Source organism: Notolepis coatsorum (genome assembly GCF_963971535.1).
Source record: "Notolepis coatsorum genome assembly, chromosome: 9".
Taxonomy (NCBI): Eukaryota; Metazoa; Chordata; class Actinopteri; order Aulopiformes; family Paralepididae; genus Notolepis; species Notolepis coatsorum.
In genome coordinates this window covers 43,842,231-43,861,852 of record NC_140173.1, presented here as the reverse complement: position 1 = coordinate 43,861,852, position 19,622 = coordinate 43,842,231, and the positions used below count along the sequence as shown (strand labels likewise).

General features: G+C 43.9%; 1 protein-coding gene across 4 annotated transcripts in view; it reads left to right on the top strand.

The window, feature by feature from the left end:
• The window catches only part of LOC311234015 (A-type potassium channel modulatory protein KCNIP2), a gene marked incomplete at both ends in the record, with an annotated part of 932,082 nt that overhangs the window by 766,173 nt on the left and 146,287 nt on the right, over positions 1 to 19,622 (top strand). For 2 of the 4 annotated variants that reach the window (XM_084321100.1, XM_084321097.1), the window contains one exon: positions 14,765 to 14,870. The exons of the other annotated variants lie outside the window; for them this stretch is intronic. In XM_084321100.1, the coding sequence (XP_084177226.1) occupies positions 14,765 to 14,870 (106 nt within the window). Of the gene's footprint in view, positions 1 to 14,764; positions 14,871 to 19,622 lie in introns of those variants that run through there. 4 annotated transcript variants of the gene reach the window in all.

The following is a 19,622-nucleotide window of genomic DNA, read 5'->3' as shown; positions in this document are numbered from 1 at the left end:
GTTCTTTGGGTTTGATCTGGGTTTAATGACTCCGTGGGACCAATATATAAAAAGGAAAATATAACTTCAAAAACACACTGGTGACAATCAGAAAACGAGGGAGTTTTTTCTTAATAACCCATTGAAACCGGGAAACATTTTGTGTGTATATGCAGGCTATATAATGCATTATTAGCAGGCGTTTTAGGTCCTGAAAGGTTGACAATTTGACAAGTATATCAGTTTGTATAAGTTTATCCAGGGGACAACATATTTAGTTTGATTTCAGACACATTTGTTTCAGAGTGTATCCTACCTGATGATATTGCTAACCAGAGGGGTTACACTGTAAGTCACATAATTGACTTGACTTAACCCTCAAGGTTTATTATCTGGCTATGAGTACAAGTGAGTTGAACTTATTGAAGCGGTACATAAATAGAGGAACTCTAGTCAATAAGACCATTAAAGTTCAGCATTCACAATCCATAATTCATCCACCTAGAATTAGTGCAGCTCCGGACTCCGCTCGGACTCATTACATTTCTGTTATCAATCAACCTGCTTCCTTCCTGCGCATGTTCCATGTGGACAATCTTGCCTCTAAACTGGGACAGAAAATTGGTTTCCTGTACAGAAACAGATCCAATTGTCCTCTATTTAGTAGAAAAATTATAGTTGAATCAGTCTTCTTATCAGTTTTGGATTATGGTGATGTAATTTATAGGCATGCTGCGGCATCAACTCCTAAACCTCTGGATTCTGTATATCACCCAGCTCTTAGGTTTATTACTGGTGACAGATATGATACTCACCATTGTGTCCTGTATGATAGGGTGGGTTGGCCTTCTCTTACAGAAATGCGCAACAAACACTGGTATTTATTTATTTTTAAAGCCCTTATTGGTAAACAACCTGTTTATATCTCTTCACTGTTAGATTGGAATATTGGAACCTATTCAACTCGATCGAATTACTGGGTGGATGGTTCTTAGGGTGCCTCAAGTTTGTTCTGATCTAGGGAAGTCAGCTTTTTCCTTTGATGCCTCTAACTGATTGATTGATTGATTGAAAACTTTATTAACAGATTGCAGAATGGGTACAGTACCAGTGGCGTCGTTAGCCCTGGGCTTCCGGGGCTTTAGCCCCGGATGTTTTTCTCCTAGCCCCAGACATAAAAAATAAAAATAAAAAATAGTTTACATTTCAGCATCCCCATTGTCTGTGCTAAATGTTTGTTAGTGTTTGGTATTTTTTGTTGGTTTTTAGTACTTTTAAACATCCATTTTTAGTAAGTAGTTTTCATTTGATCCTATAATGTTTTCATTCACCGATTTGTGGACTTTTTTTTCGTGTCCTGAAAGGCACCTTATAAATCAAATGCATTATTATTATTATTATTATTATTATTATTATTATTATTATTATTATTATTATTATTATTATTATTATTATTATTATTATTATTATTATTATTATTATTATTATTATTATTATTATTATTATTATTATTATTATTATTATTATCATCCAGGAGGGAAAAGACACTTAGTAGGATAGTAGGGACTGCATCTCTGCCTGTCCTGACCAGGAAACACTTTGCAACTGTGATCTCCTCTGGCAATAGTTGGATATTGTAATGTGTGGCAAGGGGTTGCAGCAATTCCACTGAGAGAAACTGGTCTGAGGCTGGATAACATGCCTGTATGCCTCTCATAAGTTATTCTCCAACTCATGAGAACCTGCTCTCAAGCTCTTGCAGCATTCTGTCGACGACTGGATAGAACAGTTTCTGTCTCAGCTGATCTCCTGAGCTGAGGTCTGAGCTTGTGCCACAAGATGACTCAACTACATACTCATCCATCCTTTTCTGCTTCCTCCTTTGGCTGGTAGTATGTTCCTCAATCCAAAGGCCATTACATATGTATATATTTGTTTCGATTGCTTAAGCATGATTTTGAAAACGGGGCCTGGTGTTTCAAAACACACAATTAGCACAACCACACACAATTATCAGAACACCTCAGATCCTTTGCTAAATTAAACACTTGTCAAAACCATACACTAATTTATAAAAACTACATTTTGTTACCATATGAAACACACGTGTGAATTCTGTCCCGTTGTCGGACCTCAAACATCTTACCATAAGGGGCTATGTCCGCCAGGAATTTTTCCGTGGCCTGGAGTGTGTCGCTTTTTGCTCTAAGAAAGTAAACAAACACTGCCCCTGTGTACACATCTGTAAAAGACTGTACATATCTAAAGCCTCCTATGGACTTGTTCCTTACTGGACCGGCAAGGTCTGTGTTAACCAACGCAAGTGGTACTTTAACTTTTTCTGTGGGATTCCTGTTTCTCGATTGAGCAAACTTCCACTTTATGCACACGACACATTCTTTATCAGGTCTACGCTTATCGCTTTCAATGTGCATGCCTTCTGTCACCGTTTGAAGTTCCAGTAAATCCTCGTAATTACAATGACCCATAATCTCATGCCATGTCTAAATATCGTGGCTGACGGTTACTTTACACATATTATTGTCATTACACTCTGTTTTCAGGTAATACATTCTCTGATACACGTCTATGTCAAATTGTATACCGTTGGGCTCTACAAGAAAATGTTTACCTTCCATGAAGGACACTCTGGCTCCGTTCGCAGCAGCAGCCATTACAAAGAATAGTCCTTGTGGGAACGACGGCACATAGAGAGCGTTCCTTAACGTCACTGTACGCCGACACCCCCCGCTGTCCGTGAGGTATACCTGTGCGTCCCCTCTCCCTCTCGCCAACCCGTGGATGCGCCTTCGTCTGCCAGCTCCATGCTGTGTCCCTCCGGGCGGAAGGTTCTGTCAAAGTTCTTGAACAGACTCCTGTCATTGATGACGTGGGACGACGCACCTGTGTCCACGATCAGTCCCTTCCTTTGGGCCTGTTGCAGCTGCGTTGGCCTAGTGACGTACGTCGTCTGTGCCCTGGGGATGAAGTCCTCTTGTTCCGCTACTCTCCAGTCGTCGCCTCGATCCGTCTCATGCCGACCATCGCCGCCATCTTGTCCATGTGCGTGTCTCGCGCCCTGGTCGCGTTTCATCATGCACGCTCTGTTTGCGTGCCGTGGCGATCTGCAGGGGCCACACCAGACAGTCCTCGTGCAGTTACTTCTCCGATGGCCTTTCTCTCCACATCGCCAACACGCCTGCTCCGTCGTGGTCCTGGTCCTCTCCCTTGGCATCGCTCGGACCTTTAGTGCCCTCTCTCTCGCCTCCGCGGTGGCTGGTTGGGTATCTTCTGAGGCCTCTAAGTTCCTTAGCTTAGCCTTGAACTGTCCCAACGTCATGTCCGTTGAACCGTGTTACCAGGAGTGTGAACGGTTTGTACAGCTCCGGTAGTCCTCTCATCATCATCGCCATCATTAGCCCATCGCTCGGTGCTTCTCCGGCACCCCTCAATGACGTCGTGATTGGTTCCGCTCTGTTGACGTATTCGGTCACAGTCTAGGTTGAGCCCTTCCTCAGGGTCGTCAGTGCTATGTAGAGGGCCATGAGTCGGGGTCTTCCTCGCCCAATGAAATGCTCTCTCAGTACCGCCAGGCTTTCTCGGCCCCTGTCTTTAGTGTCGCGGAATATCAGCCCCAGGCTGGTGTCGTCGAGCATCGGCGCTAACTCACAGTACGCGCTGGCATTCCGTTGGTCGTCCAGGGCTTGCTCTTCCGCGGTCAGTTCTCCCGTGGGGCCCGTCAGGATCGTCTCCTTCAGCCCCATACCGTGCATGTAGCATAGCATGCGCTCTTCCCAGAGTTCATAGTTCTCTGCTTTTCCATTGAATGGTGGCCCTTTGTTCCTCCCTCTGGCCGCCACGCGTTCCAAGGTGGGGTTCTCCCCCTCGCCTCCGCCGTGCCCAGCGGGCGCCACGCGCTCCGAGGTGGGGTTCTCCCCCTCGCCTCCGCCGTGCTCAGCATGCTCCGTCTCCCCCGGCGCCGCCTCCTCGGGTCTCTTGGTCGCTGCCTTCCAGCGACTCCCGGCTGCTGCCTTCTTGGCTCTCCTGTGGGTCTTCTTGGCTTTCATCTTCTTCGTTAATGGTATGCTTAGCTTTTACTCTTGTTGGCCTAGCGACTAGCCACGCGGTGCTCCCGGTGCTATCCTAGCCTATAACTTCAGCTAAGCTTACTACAGTACCTCCACTATTTCGCCCCGGCGTTATCTGGGCCCATAACCCGTTAACAGAATCCGGCTATAGGGCGACAATAATGTGGTCAAGAGGCATGATTTCCAGTCTTTAGCCTTTAACTGGCTTGGTTTGTTTATTCACATGGTGGGAGCATTAACATATGAGTCCTCTCTTACTGAGAGACTGGGGGAGAGAACGAAAGGGGTGGGCACCTTTCTTTTTATAGTTGCCCTAAGGTAGAATACCTGGGTGGCTACGCCCAGAGCGCCCTCCAGTGGGGACAGATATATATGCACCAAGGCAATCACTGGTGGAGACAATTGTCTACACAGGTAAACAGTTACTAGTGTAAACAGTCATATGTACAGTTAGACAGTTACTAATAATCCTATACAGAGTCTCTTATCTCAACATGTGGTCTGAGTTATTTTCTTCACTCGATCAGAGTCGGCTAGACGTTAAGACGTTTCACTGGCGTGTTTGCTATTGGAGGTTGTTGTTGTTGTCCCACTTCTTGGGACTATGGACATAGACGCCTGACTAATGGAGCATTTGGAGCACCTGCTCCCCCACTATTGAACTTGGGGGAGCAAACGTGTGCTTTTGCACCCCCACTTTTTGATCATATGAAAAATATGATATGCCCCCCCCCTAATATATAAATGTAACCATAACTACGTAATTTCAATCAAATTAATAATACGCAATGACACTTAATAGCAAGTTTTTAAGTTTCCAAAGATTGTGTCCCCCCCTGCCCTCCACATTTGAATGGTTTGATCCACTGCATCCCACGGTCCCTCTCCCAGCAGTCAGTAGCGCATGCTGCTGTGTAGTTATTCTATATAGGTTTAAAAGGGGGGTCGCTTATAAGCCCTTGGGCTTTATGACCTTTCCTGCACATTTTAACTGTTCTTATTTTACTTCTTTTTATTCCAGAATGTATGTTTGTAAGTGCAAATAACAATAAACACATTTTAATCCATTCTTGCGGTTTAAGTGATTATCAGGATCAAGAATTTAACTGATTTATCTGGTGTGATTTGATTTAGATTAGATTTCAATCGATTCAATTAGGTTTGAAGGTGCTGGTTTCAGGTGGCCAGCACCTGCCGATAGGGATGGGAATCGAAAAACGGTTCCAGTTGGGAGCCGGTTCCTAATTGTCAGATTCTTGGAATCGCATGCCTCCGTGACTATCGATTCCTCTATCGATGCCATGTTTGAGCCCCCCTATAGACCAATGCTGCCTTGTTTTTATTTGATTGTGCTGACATCGTTGCTGAGGGAACCATAATTACTGTAAAGGTGCTTACATATACACGCAGTGGCGGCTGGCCACTGGGGGCGCTCGGGCGCCGACCCCCCTGTTAATAGAGAGAGAAGAAAAAAAAATTAGTTTTTTGTTTTATAGCCCTATAAATAATATAAACATGTTTAAAATTAATAATATTTACTCATTTTAAGTATGTTTGTGTTTCCAATGCACAATATAACGTTAATATATCAAATAAGAAAATTATCGTTTTCCTGAACAGGAAGTGACTCACTGCGCATAGCCGCATTTCTCCAAGCGGCTCCTAGCCGTATTTCTCGCCCGGGCTAGACGCAATAGCGCTCTGAGTGCGTCATCGCTGTATCCGTCGCAGCCAATCAGTGCGTAACGCGCTGTGCGTTGAAATATGATGTATTATGTTGGAAGCCGGGCGCGATTTGAAGCGGTCTAGGCAAGCAGCCGTAGCAGCGTCTAGAATTTCCGTAGCCGCATTTCGCGGAGACGCTCTCTGATTGGCCGATGCCAGTTTTTTTTCCCGTAGCCGCATTTCGCGGAGACGCTCTCTGATTGGCCGACGTCAGTTTCTGTTGTAGCTGTTCTGTTGTGTAACTTGTGTTGTCATAGGTTGTGATGCAGCTATTTATCTTAGAGCGTGACGGCAAGTTCTTTCGACGGTTAAGCTTAGGCACTCTTTCAAAGTTGGTTAAGGTTAGAGTTTGTCTTAGAGCATGGCGATAGAACGCCAGGTAGTTTGCAGTCTGTTCGATGCGGAAATGGACAAAGAAATCATCAAAGTACTTGTGTTGTGTGGTGCTAACAGCTAACACTTGGCTAACAAGCTATATGGCGGATGCAGTCTGGATAGTGGACAGTGGCATGAACCGCGGAACGCATTTTGAATAGGTATGGCAAATTAATGAATTAATAAAAAAAAATTAAAAATTAAAGATTATTATTATTATTATTTTTTTTACACTCCAAAAGTTGGTAGGGCGTTGGTAGGAAACGTGTACCTGGTGGTAGTCCATGGCCTCTCTGTGGTATTTGCTACTCTCATGTTTTTTAAAGGCATGTACAGCGTTTTTCCAATTTTGAAATCCAAGCACTGAAAATGCATTCTCGTTGGTTTTGCTTAAACCAGAACTGAGTCCTTTCATTGTCCAAAGATGACATTGTGTACAGAACAGTTTTGCTCTTGTTTGGCAAAACGTTAGCCATCTGTGGTCCTTGAACCACTTGGAATGAACAGACCGATTTCTCTGAGATGTACCTTCTCCCTGTATCCGTTTTGTACCTACAAGAACAGCGGGGTCATCTGGTTGATTGGACTTTGATAGATCCCTGCAGCACTAGATCACTGCACACTGCGCGAACGTAAATGTATTTGCTGATATACATTTGACTGTTAATGTTAATTAATGTTATTATTATTATTATTATTATTATTATTATTATTATTATTATTATTATTATTATTATTATTATTATTAATTATTATTAATTATTATTATTATTATTATTATTATTATTATTATTATTATTATTATTATTATTATTATTATTATTATTATTATTATTATTATTATTATTATTATTATTAAAGTTATTAATGTTATTAATGTTTACATAATGTTTGAGTTTGATACACCCAGGGGCGGACCTAGCACATTTGGCGCCCTAGGCGAGGTGCACCACTGCCCCCCCCCCCCCCAAATCAAATCAAAACATTGCCGCGCTACCAACCGGTTAACCCTTTTCACTGCGACAATACACAGAAGGTTAACCCTTTCACGACCGTCGGTTGTGTGATAATAAAGGGTTAACCCTCCATCGTGTGGCAGTGAAAGGGTTAACAGTTATACAGTAAAGTACTGCACCTTTATTTTTTACAAGCAAGAACAAGAGCTAAGAATAAATGTAAAGTGCACACTAAAGATTTAAAATGAATAAACAACTTAGCTAACACACAATAATAATAATAATAATAACAACAATAACAAACAATAAAAGAATGTGCAAATTTGCTTTCAAAGAAAATTAAGAAGAAAGAAAGACTGTGAACACCTAAAGCTGAGGCTCATGGTATAATAATGGTTGCAGATATAGAGGAGGGCGCCAAAACTGCGCAGAGCAAAACAAATAAAAATAAAAAATTACACCCCAAAAGTTGGTAGGGCCACGGCCCTACTGGCCATACCGGTTCCGCGGTCCATGGACAGTGGTCTGGATATACATCAACAGTGGATTATACACTTTATCAAGCCCTCCTGCCCTGGACGTTTCGACTAAACAGTGAGTCTCTCTCTCTCTCTCGCTCTCTCTCTCTCTCGCTACACAGCTGTCTCCGAGAAATGCGGCTACGGAAAGTATTGACTGTGCTTGCTGAGACGATAATAGGCTAGCGATTCAAAACACGCTGCTGTGTTGTGAACTATAACATTAATTTAGCTGCTGCTGATGCATAATGAATGAATGGTGAGTTGTTTAAAATGACAACATATACATGTGTTAATTATTTTATTGGATTGATCCGAGAGACAGAGAGAGATTGCTCCAGAGCATCTCAGAGCATTACATTTTCAACTCTACCTAACATGAACCCCCGGCTGCGACCACCCAACAGTAGATAGTACGAGCCGCTACTGTATACACGCACACATACACACGCTCTCACCACACATGCACACACATTGAACACACATCACTCACACACATGAAACATGCACATGTAAAATACACAGTCATATTAAACATTCACACATAAAACACACACATAGGTAACGCACAAACACACATGGGTAGAACACACATATATAAAGCACACATAATACACACACACACATAGGTAAAACACGCATCTACAAAGTCCACACACTCCTACACTCCGTACACACACAGTCTATCTTTGTCTAATGGTCATAACACTGGCTGGGAGCCGACTCCTTAAAGGCCACTCCCATTATACTTGTTTTTGATCGCTTGTACCTGAGCCATGTTTATTTATTTTTTTATTTTTTATAATTTTTTTGTCTGTGTCCTGTCAAGTTTGTATTAACACATTCGGGACCGGCCACGGATATGTCCGTTAGGGATGCCCCGATCACGTTTTTTGCCACCGATACCGATCACCGATCGTCTATGAGCCATATCGGCTGATACCGATACCAATCGTTTTTGGTTTTATAAAAAAATATATATATATATATTATTTTTTTATTTTTTTTATAAAATATATATATTATATAATCATACTTGTAGTTGTATTATCTGCGAGACATCGCCACCATGCAACAAGTCAAAATGCTCGCTATCTGCAAACAGCTCCACTGTCTGTGTGTATACTCGAGTAGCCTCCAGCTGCAGCAGGATTCTCCGGCGCTGCAGCTGGGCCCTAAGGTATACTCTGCTTTGGTCAAATCACATTCAGCATGCCCTCAGCTAGCCCCTTGTGTGACTGCGATGCAAGCCAGGGGCTCGAATACACATTTAATGTTATAAGACATTGATATCAGGAGCTATCTGTAGCTACTGCTAGCCGGCTAGATAACGTTAAGACAACGCCTCAGTGAACTATATAGTTTACTGGGACATTTCATATAAACAGTGAGCTGGCCGATCGATCGGGGCATCCCTAATGTCCGTGTTTTGGATCCAACGGTAGAGGGCCAACCACGGACATGTCCGTGGCAAGGTTGTTTTGGCTTTTATTCCATTTTAATAACCTACTAAACATCACCGAGCGGCACTGCAGATTTACCCTACTCTTGGAATTCTGAAAAGTGCATTACCTCGTAGGGGCGCTGTCTCAATAATGCAGTGTTCCCTGTGGCAGAACGGTCTTTTATTTTTCTTGACTTTGAATGGAGTTTCCTGTTAGCTGGAATCTATATGTGTAGCATGTAGCATGGAATACCTTTTGCGACGCCAAATTCACTATGCAGTAAAGGAATAATATCATCAGCCAATGGACATATCGATCTACCAGATGGCGATCGATAACTGGGAAATCCTTTTGGGGATCCAACCGGCCCACGGTAAGATCTTTTTCACGTAAATTACATGCTGATCAGGCCTTGTTATCATACTCAACCAGCCGATCAGCGAATGTGGCTACTGAGGCTGACGCCGTTATTGGTAATCAATAATCAGAAACAACGTCCCCCGCCCCCCCCCCCCCCCCCCCCCCCTTTCATGCATTCATGGTGGACCATGAATACCGACAATATGCATTTTGAGTTTTAGCTCTAGCTTCTGTAGTGCCGAAACGCCATTCTATTTAATGTTATTATCTTAGCGCCCTGTATCTCGCCTTCCAGGAAATATACTAGACCAAATCCCATATAACGCTTATATTCAAGACACTATAAAATGGGAACGTATTGATGAATTTTTTTTTCTTTTAGCCATTTTGAAGGGACAGTTTATGGGGTCAATTGACTATGAGAATGGACAGATAGCAATACTATAAAGTATAGATTTAGCTCTACAAACAGCCTCACGCACAATGAAAGTTTGTTTTGAAATGCTGGCCGTATAGCGTGAGATTAGACGGCCCCCAATGGCCGGGAATGTGTTAAGATTTATGTATCGTCCATGTCCCCTTTTCTATTATGTTCATTGTCATTGTTACTCCTGTTACGGTCAGTGTTGGTATCGTCGATATTATTAACACAATCCCGCCCGACCACGTATATATCCGTGTTTCGAATCCACCCGTTGTGGACCGACCACGGACATGTCCGTGGGAAGGTTGTTTTGGCTTTTATTCCATTTTAATAACCTATTCAAGGTCGCCGAGCAGCACTGCAGATGTACCCTACTCTTTCAATTAGAAAAAGTGCATTACCGGCCAGATCCTCTTAGGGGCGCTATCTCGATAATGCAGTGTTCCCTGTGGCAGAAGTTGTCTTGTTTTTTCTGGATTTCCAATGTAGTTTTCTACTAACCTGAAGCAATGCCTATAGCCTGTAGCTTGGAATACGTTTTGGGACGCGGATTTCACTATGCAGTAAAGGAATTTATCATCAGCCAATGGACATATCGATCTACCAGATGGCGATCGATAACTGGGAAATGCTCTGGGGGATCCAACCGGCACCCGGTAAGATCTTTTTCACGTAAATTACACGCTGATCAGGCCTTGTTATCATACTCAACCAGCCGATCAATGAATGTGGCTACTGAGGCTAACACGGTTATTGGTAATCAATCAATAATCAGAAACGACGTCCCCCGCCCCCCCCCCCCCTTCATGCATTCATGGTGGACCATCAATACCGATCATATGCAGTTTGAGTTTTAACTGAATAGAATAGATAGAATAGAATAGAAATACTTGTATTTAATTTGACACTGCAAATCGCTCAACATTTAAACATTTAAACATTTAGACAGGACAGGTCACGAATAAGAATAAGAAACTGTAGCTTCTGTATATCCGAAATGCCATTGGATTTAACGTTAGTAGCTTAGCGGCCTGTATCTCGGCTTCCAGGAAATATCCTAGCCAAAATCCCTTATAACGCTTATATTCAAGATGCTATAAAATGAGAACGTATTGATGAAAAAATTATTTCTTTAAGCCATTTTGAAGGGACGGTTTATGGTCTCAATTGACAATGAGAATGGACAGATAAAGTATAGATTTAGCTCTACAAACAGCCTCACGAACTATGCAAGTCTGTTTTGATATGCTGGCCGTCTGCACTGAGTGATATTATCTATCTAGGTCGTCCTCGGACGGGCCCTCCATCGGTGCTTCCAGTCATCCCGATCCTCCATGCATCTGGCTAGCTCGCCGGTGCTTTCTGTTCCCACATCTCTCCTGAGTACGTCCACGTAGGTTAATGTGGGACGTCCTCGTGATCGATGCCCGTGTGTTGGTTCCCACAGCACAAGTTTGCTGGTTGGCATCTCATGGTGTCTCTGGCAGTGACCTGCCAGCCTCATTCTCCTGACTGCCACTTTATCGCTCACCTTTAGCACCCCCCCATACAAGTTTGCATTAGTGACATGCTCATCCCTGTTGATGTTGAGCACCACACGCATCATTCTGGTGTAGCACCCATCCAAGGACTTCTGCAGGGTGGGCTTCAAGGTCCAGCATTCACTGCCATACAAAAGGACAGACTCAACTGTTGCATGAAAGAAGTTGAGCTTGATTTGACGGGGGAGGTTGGATTTCCACACACTGGTCATGCCGTTCAGAGCCCTCCACGCAAGTGCCTTCCTCACTTTAAGGTCTTGCTCGGACGAGTTGACCCACGAGCCCAGGTACTTGAAATCACTGACTTCCTTTAGAGCAGAGCCTCCTGTTGTCCTTAGAGGTGGATGATCCGGGAGGATGTTATACATTATGACCTCGGTTTTCTTGGCATTTAGCCTAAGGCCAACCTTGGCGCACTCCGTCTCCACTCTGCACAGGAGTTCCTGTGCCTGCTCCACGTGGTCAGAGAGCAGGCTGATGTCGTCCGCGTAGTCAAGGTCTGTTAGGACTATGGCGGGGTGTCGTCTCGATCTCCTTGGGGTTATTGTGAGACCAAGTTCCTGCTCCCGTCCATTGGCCTTCCTGAGCGCATAGTCGAGGACTATGACGAAAAGGAAGGGGGCAAGGGTGTCCCCTTGCATCACTCCAGCCAGGATGTCAAATTCTTCACTGTTGCCGTCTGGGGTTACCACCTTGGCCCTTGTACCCGTGTGCATGGTCCCTATGGCCCGGATATTAGACGCATCCAAGTGGCCGGGAAAGTGTTAATGCCATTGTCATTATTATTGTTATTGTACTGTATTGTGCTGTTCTATGTCTGAAAATAAAATAAAATAAAAACATTTATAAAAAAAAATTGAAATAAAAAGCATTTTTTAAGAGAATAACCTGCTGCTCAGGACTTATTACACCAACCACTCCCTACGAGCCCTTGTTGGGAACGGAGAGGCTGAAGGGATGAATGAATGTTTGTACTGTTAGTCCCCGGCTGTTGGTTCTCAGCTGGCTGACAGATGGAGGCGGTATTTAGGACGTAGTGGACGCGCATACGTTACAAGAGAGTCATTATTGAATCTGCGATTGGATCGGACAATAGGCCGGCATGGCACCAGCGTTTCCCTGCTCGGTCCAAAAACAACACCCACGGTCGCTGAACTTCTGCATTGTTGTCATGGAAACTCAACGGGCATGAATGCAGAAACTGCCAAAATTTGCTTCTCCTCCATCCTCGCTGTCGATTTCTCTTCAGATACCTCCAATTTGTAAACTCTCCCCTCGAGTTGATTTGATTGGTCCGTCGACAAGGAGGTGACATTGACGTCGGTGCACTCCGGGGGCTAAAATTTTAACTTTTTCAACTTAGAACGCCCGGAAAAAGCGGCACTTAAAAACACACAACAAAACCATTGGAAACTATTGAAAAAAGGCGCAGACACATTCAAAAAGGTGTCCAATGTGATCACTGCCTTGTGTCAAGTTGAAACCTTCCATGGGAATATAATGTTTAGACGTATAAATACATTCACAATGATTTGTCAATTCCTTTTCCTGTTGAAGACGGGAGAGCGATGTCTCAACTCGCTCACCGCAGCAGTCTGTTGGATAGCGGCTAACTTTTGAGATTACTTTTGAAGGAGAGCACAGTGAGGATCCTCATTTGATGGAGATTGATTTGACAGGTACTTGGTATATTTTACGCCGTCACCAAAAATCCAGCATCAGCAAGTATGTACAGTAAGCCTTAATAGCTACATTTTGCTCCCCTATAATCAATCCCAGTAGCCAGGAATCCTTGGCCAGACACACTCTGACAGCAACCTATTTACCAAGTTGCATTGACCAGCAGACATCGAGACAGGAGGACAATGTCTACATTAGCGGTTCTCAAACTACGGGTCGCTAACCAAAGTGGGGTCGTGGGTAGGTGACAGTGGGCATTGGAAAGTAATTTAATTATTATTATTATTATTATTATTTTTTTTTTTTTAAATATGCCTCGTTTTATAAATGTGTATTGATAACATAGTGCTGTAATAAAATGTTCTAATAAATATGCATGATCAAGTTCAACAACGTGTGCTTTTATTTTGATATTCCTTAATTATAATAATTACGCGATACATTAAGTGTGGGGTCGCCAAAGAAAATCCTAAATAAAATGGGGTCGTGGCATACAAAATGTTGAGAACCCCTGGTCTACATTAAGTAACATGTTATGATGAAGCCCTGCTTTAAAGAGTTTTTTTTTTCTCCCAGTTGTCAGGTCTGGTTCTATACACACTCTCCTCCTGTTACCTAGGAAACCACATTAGGCAAATCAATGAAAGTAGTGTCACCGGAGAGGGAGGGCATACCTCACCTCTCTTACCCCCTCCAACTCTCTCTCTCTTATTTCTCTCTCCATTCTTATCTCTCTCCCGCTGTCTCCCCCTCTCTCTCTATCCTTTCATTTCTCTCTCCATCCCTCCCTCTTTTTCCCTCCATTTCTTCCCTCCCTCTCTCTCTATATCTCCCTCTATCTCCCTCTCTCTCTCTATGTATCCCTCCACCTTCTATCTATCTATCTCTCTGTCTCTCTCTCTCTCCCCCCTCTCTCTCTCTGTCTCTCACCCTCTCTTCCCCCCCCCTCTCTCCCCCTCATCTCCCACCTCTCTTCCTCTTGCATCTCATTCTCTCTGCTCCCTCTCCTCACCCACCTCATCTCACTCTCTCTCTCCTTTCCCCTCATAACACATGCTTCCCGACAACCACTGCCAAAGAACTCACAGACTCTGTGCATCCCCCAGATTCCTCCACTCGACAGCGAAGTCTGGAGAGAAGAGAAGAGAAGAGAAGAGAAGAGAAGAGAAGAGAAGAGAAGAGAAGAGAAGAGAAGAGAAGAGAAGAGAAGAGAAGAGAAGAGAAGAGAAGAGAAGAGAAGAGAAGAGAAGAGAAGAGAAGAGAAGAGAAGAGAAGAGAAGAGAAGAGGAGAGGAGAGGAGAGGAGAGGAGAGGAGAGGAGAGGAGAGGAGAGGATAGGAGAGGAGAGGAGAGACCCAAACCTAGGACTTGATTAGACAGATTTTGGGTGTGGAGAGTATCTGGGCTGGTCCAGCCCCCACCAGGTGGTAACAGGGGTTGACTGAGCTTGGGCGAAGGTAGTAATTACCTCAATACAAACTTGGAATACTAAACCAGCCTGATCCGGATAAAAAGCTGACAAAAGCTCAGCCAGCTGTGGTTAAAAGTTGTTCAAATCGATCAGGTTCGGTGCATGTGGACTTACTTAGTGGGTGCTTTAGGGCTCGTGCTTGGCCAGGCTCGGCCAGGCTCGGTGGAGGAGTTCTGGGCGATGAGAGAAAACGGACCCCAAAGATGTTGAGTCTGGATGGGCTGGAGATGATTGCCGTGCTGGTGGTCATGGGCCTCTTCATCAAAGTCCTGGAGCAGTTTGGGATGTTCGAGCCGGTCGGAGGCGAAGGTAACAGACTTTGCTTAGAAAGAAGTTGTTGAGGTTTCATAAGAGGTCGCGTCAGGGAGAGGTCTTTGTTTGTTTAGAAATTGTCATTGTAAAGTTGGTGTGTGTCAGAGGGAGTGTGTGTGCATATGTGTTTGTCCTTAATGTGTTATGTGTGAATGTATATTATTCACACAGTGTAAGTGATTGCAGTGCCAAGGCCGATACCGCAACTGGGTTGCAATCTTCACTGAACTGATGCAACTGTTGGCCTTGTAACACGCACACACACATGTGTGCACACACACACACACGCACACGTGCACACAAACGCACGGGCTGTAACTTTAGCTGTGAGGGATGTCACCCCTCCCCTGGTGTCTGTACTCTTACGCTTGGATCAATAGCACTAGAGAGAGAGAGAGAGAGAGAGAGAGAGAGAGAGAGAGAGAGAGAGAGAGAGAGAGAGAGAGAGAGAGAGAGAGAGAGAGAGAGGCTGCTGTCTCACATAGGGACTGCCATCCTTTCTCAATACTCTCATTAGCCTGTGGCCTAGGTATTTATCTGTCTATTCTCCATCAGTGGGGAGGAAGTATCGAAGTACCTTCTCTGATGATAATCACAGGCTAACTTATAGGGTTGTATTGCGATTAGGCATCTTCAGCAACACATTACATCAGGGGAGCACAAATAACGATTACGTTTCTAGGAACTAGTGAGTAATTTTTATTTTTTTGGAGTGTAGGAAGTGATATCATTTAACGGATAGTTAACTTCTAGAATTAGGAGGGAGCAGGACGGAAATGGGGGATTTGAGACTCGGCTGGATAGTTCATTACCGAATGTGTTAATTGAGAAGCTACTGTAAGTAGAATCCTGCACTGAGACATCAGGAGACTTGAGTTAAGCTGTATTATTACCCTGGGGATATTGGCTATATGCTCCCGTTCAGCAGACAGTTACACACATTCACACCTGGGTTTTTTTTTATGTTTGACGTGATCTACATGTTATTACCAACATACAAAGGTTACCTGTAGGGACATATCGACAAAGTACAGCGTGTGCTTCTCTTCAATGATGTGATTTTTTGTTGATGGCACACACATACACGCATTATCCCCAAGATGTGCAGCTGACTTCGCAAGATCATGCTAGAATCTATCTTCAGGGTATCTGTGGGGTATTAAAAAGTTGTGAAAAGTATTAAATTCATAATTCTCAATTTAAGGTATTAAAAAAAAAGATATATAAAAAAGGAGATGAAATAATGTGGAAATATATTAAATGTTTTTGTATTCTAGTCCTTGTTTTTGTGGGACTACCGGGAGCTTGGTGCGTCTGGCGAGAGCTTGTACGGAACGTGTGAGAATTTAAATTGTAGCCGCCTGCTCTAAGTAGTCTTAAAAAGTATTAAATTGAACTTGTTGACACCTGCAGATACCCTGATCTTCTCAGGCTTCAAGCTATGCACTTGTGCCCATAGAGCTTTGAGGAACGAGCGGCTGCTGACAGGCGTGGTCTAGGTGTGACGACAGCATGAGTCAGTTTTTTTTTTTTTTTATTGGTCTTTTTCCCCCTCCATTTTTTCCTCCGATTTTCTCCCATCCCAATGTTAGTCGTATGCCAATTCCCAGTCCCTTCCTGGTCGCTGCGCTTTACCCCCCACAGTCAGATCATTTGGGAGAGTGGAGGCTACCACGTGCTTCCTCCGACACACGTCCAGCCAATCACCGCTTCTTTTCACCTGGCAGCGCGGATTCTCATTGAGAGGGCGTAGCGTGTGGGAGGACCACACTATCCCCCTCACGTCCAATCCGCGCTTAGCAGGCGCCCCGACCGAACTGTAGGAGTCGCTGTTTACAACGACCCGGACCCACCCCGCCAGCTTCTCCCACCCTCTGATACAGCCAATTGTATCAGTGCAGACGGCCAGCCAAGCTGGTGACAACCCCGGAGCTGTGAGCTGGATTCGAACAGGCGAACCAAGCTCACAGCTCCGGGGCTGGTGACGAACGCAATCTCCGCTCGACCACCTAACCGCCTTAGCATGAGTCAGTTCTATCAGAACTGGAGGGTATTTCTTCACTGAAAGAGGAGTGCCGGCCCTTTTCCAAACAGCTTCAAAGGACGACTTCCCAGATGGTTCTGTGTTACAGACCATCTGGCGGGTCAGGTTACAAGACACATGGTGTGGTGAAGAAGGACAAACATCAAATCAAATTGTCAATTAATTCTTAGCTTTAATCAGGTTTCATAAAGGCACAGATGTTGCAGAGGGAGAAGTCTGTTTAGAAATGGTCATTGTAAAGTTGTTGGCTGTCGTGTGTGTGTGCATGTGTGTGAGAGGGTGTGTGTGTGTGTGTGTGTGTGTGTGTGTGTGTGTGTGTGTGTGTGTGTGTGTGTGTGTGTGTGTGTGTGTGTGTGTGTGTGTGTGCGTGTGTGTTTTTTTAATCTGCTTAAAGTGCCAGAGGGGTAGGGTTTAGGACACAATAGGACGATGCAACGAGTGCCAGAAAGTTGAGATGATTTAACCGTTTCACTACCACTCTACCAAAGGGTTAACCCATTTCACTGCGACAATACAGCAGGTTAACCCTTTCACTGCCACACGACAACAGGTTAACCCTTTCACAACCACACTACAGAAGGTTAACCCTTTCACTACCACACTACAGACGGTTAACCCTTTCACTACCACACTACAGACGGTTAACCCTTTCACTACCCTTTCACTACCACACTACAGACGGTTAACCTTCTATAGTGTGGTAGTGAAAGGTTAACCTTCTGTAGTGTGGTTTACCAAAGGTTAACCGTCTGTAGTGTGGTAGTGAAAGGTTAACCTTCTGTAGTGTGGTAGTGAAAGGTTAACATTCTGTAATGTGGTAGTGAAAGGGTTAAAAATCGATTATACTATGTGACCGACAACTGAGCTGACTGGACCTGAGCTGTCTTCAGGCTTTACACCCGTTGGTTACTCCAAGGTTTAGAGCAAGCGTTTTTCGCCCGGCAACACAGGGGACATCATTCTCCTGTCCTGCGAACAGGGGTGTAAAAAGTACCCAGAAATTATACTTAAGTGAAAGTATGGGTACCGTCTCAAAATCGTACTTGAGTAAAAGTCAGAGTATCTAGCTAAAAACTTTTTTTTTTAATTCCGGGGCAATGAAATGTTCCGTTTCGTCCTGTTCATCACACGTACTATGGTTTGTGGCCATCTTCTGTAGCTTGTCACTCTGACTGTATTCTTCTGATAGCAGGTGTTTAATCAATGATCCCCGCTTTCTAGTCTTGCACAAGGACCAATCAGCAGGGGTATGGGCGGGTTAAATTTCCATTGATGGGGATTTGATTGGCTGTTTTTAAATAAAGTGCGGCTGCATGATTAATAACGTTAACGTTAGTTTGGCCAGAGAAACAAATATACTAATTAAAATAGTTGGACCTGTGAAATTTGTACTTTGTAGGTCTGCATTTTAAATGTAGGAGTAAAAAGTATGTTTTTTCCCCTCTGAAATGTAATTGAGTAAAAGTACAAGTATACAAACCTAATAATACTTGAGTAAAGTAAAGTAAAGTACAAATCCCTAAAAACAGTACTTAAGTATTGTAACAAAGTACAATTACTCAAGTACTTTACACCCCTGCCCGCGACACACCCCTGTCCCGCTAATGGAAGGTTACAGGTTATGGCTTGTCACCAGCAGAGTAACAGACAGTTACACCTCGGACCCTCACATTAGCCTCAGTTAACCGGACGACCCCTCTGTTCACGTCCTTCGGCCCAGTCGACACCACGGTGTTCACAAGGCCTTATCTCATCTCTCTCGCTGACACGCCCACAGATGGGATTCTTATCTGATCTGTGTGTGTGTGTCTCTCTCTCTCTATATAAATATTCTTTGTATATCTGTTTCTCTTACTCTCACTTCTCTCGTCTGTCTTGCTCCCCCCTCTCTCTATTTCTGTCTCTCTCACTTTGTTTCTCTCTCACTCTGTTTCTCTCTGTCTATATCTCCCTCTGTTTCTCTCTGGCTCTCTCTCACTCTGTTTTTATCTCTCTATTTTTGTCCCTCCCTCCCTCCCTCCCTCCCTCCCTCCCTCCCTCCCTCCCTCCCTCCCTCCCTCCCTCCCTCCCTCCCTCCCTCCCTCCCTCCCTCCCTCCATCCCTCTCATTGCAGATGCCCAGGGTGCCCTCTACCCAAACAACAGCACTCACTGACTGCAAGCTAATAGGTTTCCCTGTCGTTCTTAGACAGCAAATATCTCAGTGATGTCAGTCTCTATAGTCTCATGTCGGGCTTTGATATCCAGCTGGAGGATTATGCAGCTTTGGAACCATGTCTAGTAGTTTCTCCTGGAGGGCACAATGTAAACAGACAAGAGTCTGTGTGCGTAATAGGGCTGACCTTCAATTTTTTTTGGAATTCTAAGCTTCGGGGCCGAGATTCGATTTTAATTCGAAGCTTCGAAATAAAAATAAAAAATTATAATAAATACGTTTTTTTTTTTTTTTTTTGAGACTTGTACAGCACTTTGTTCTACTTTGTCAGTGCTGTAAAGTTTAAACCTTTTTAAATCTTAGACAAATGAAACACTTTGCTTTCATGAAATATTGTAAGCCGTGATTTGAGGCTTTATAAAAGCAGCCCAGTGCCGAGTCCGACCTCATCTTAAATAACAAACAGCATTGCTTGTTGTAGTTAACAAAGAGAGGCAGAGTTGATTTTGCAAATAAATTTTTTAAATTTATTATTATTATTGTTTTTTTTT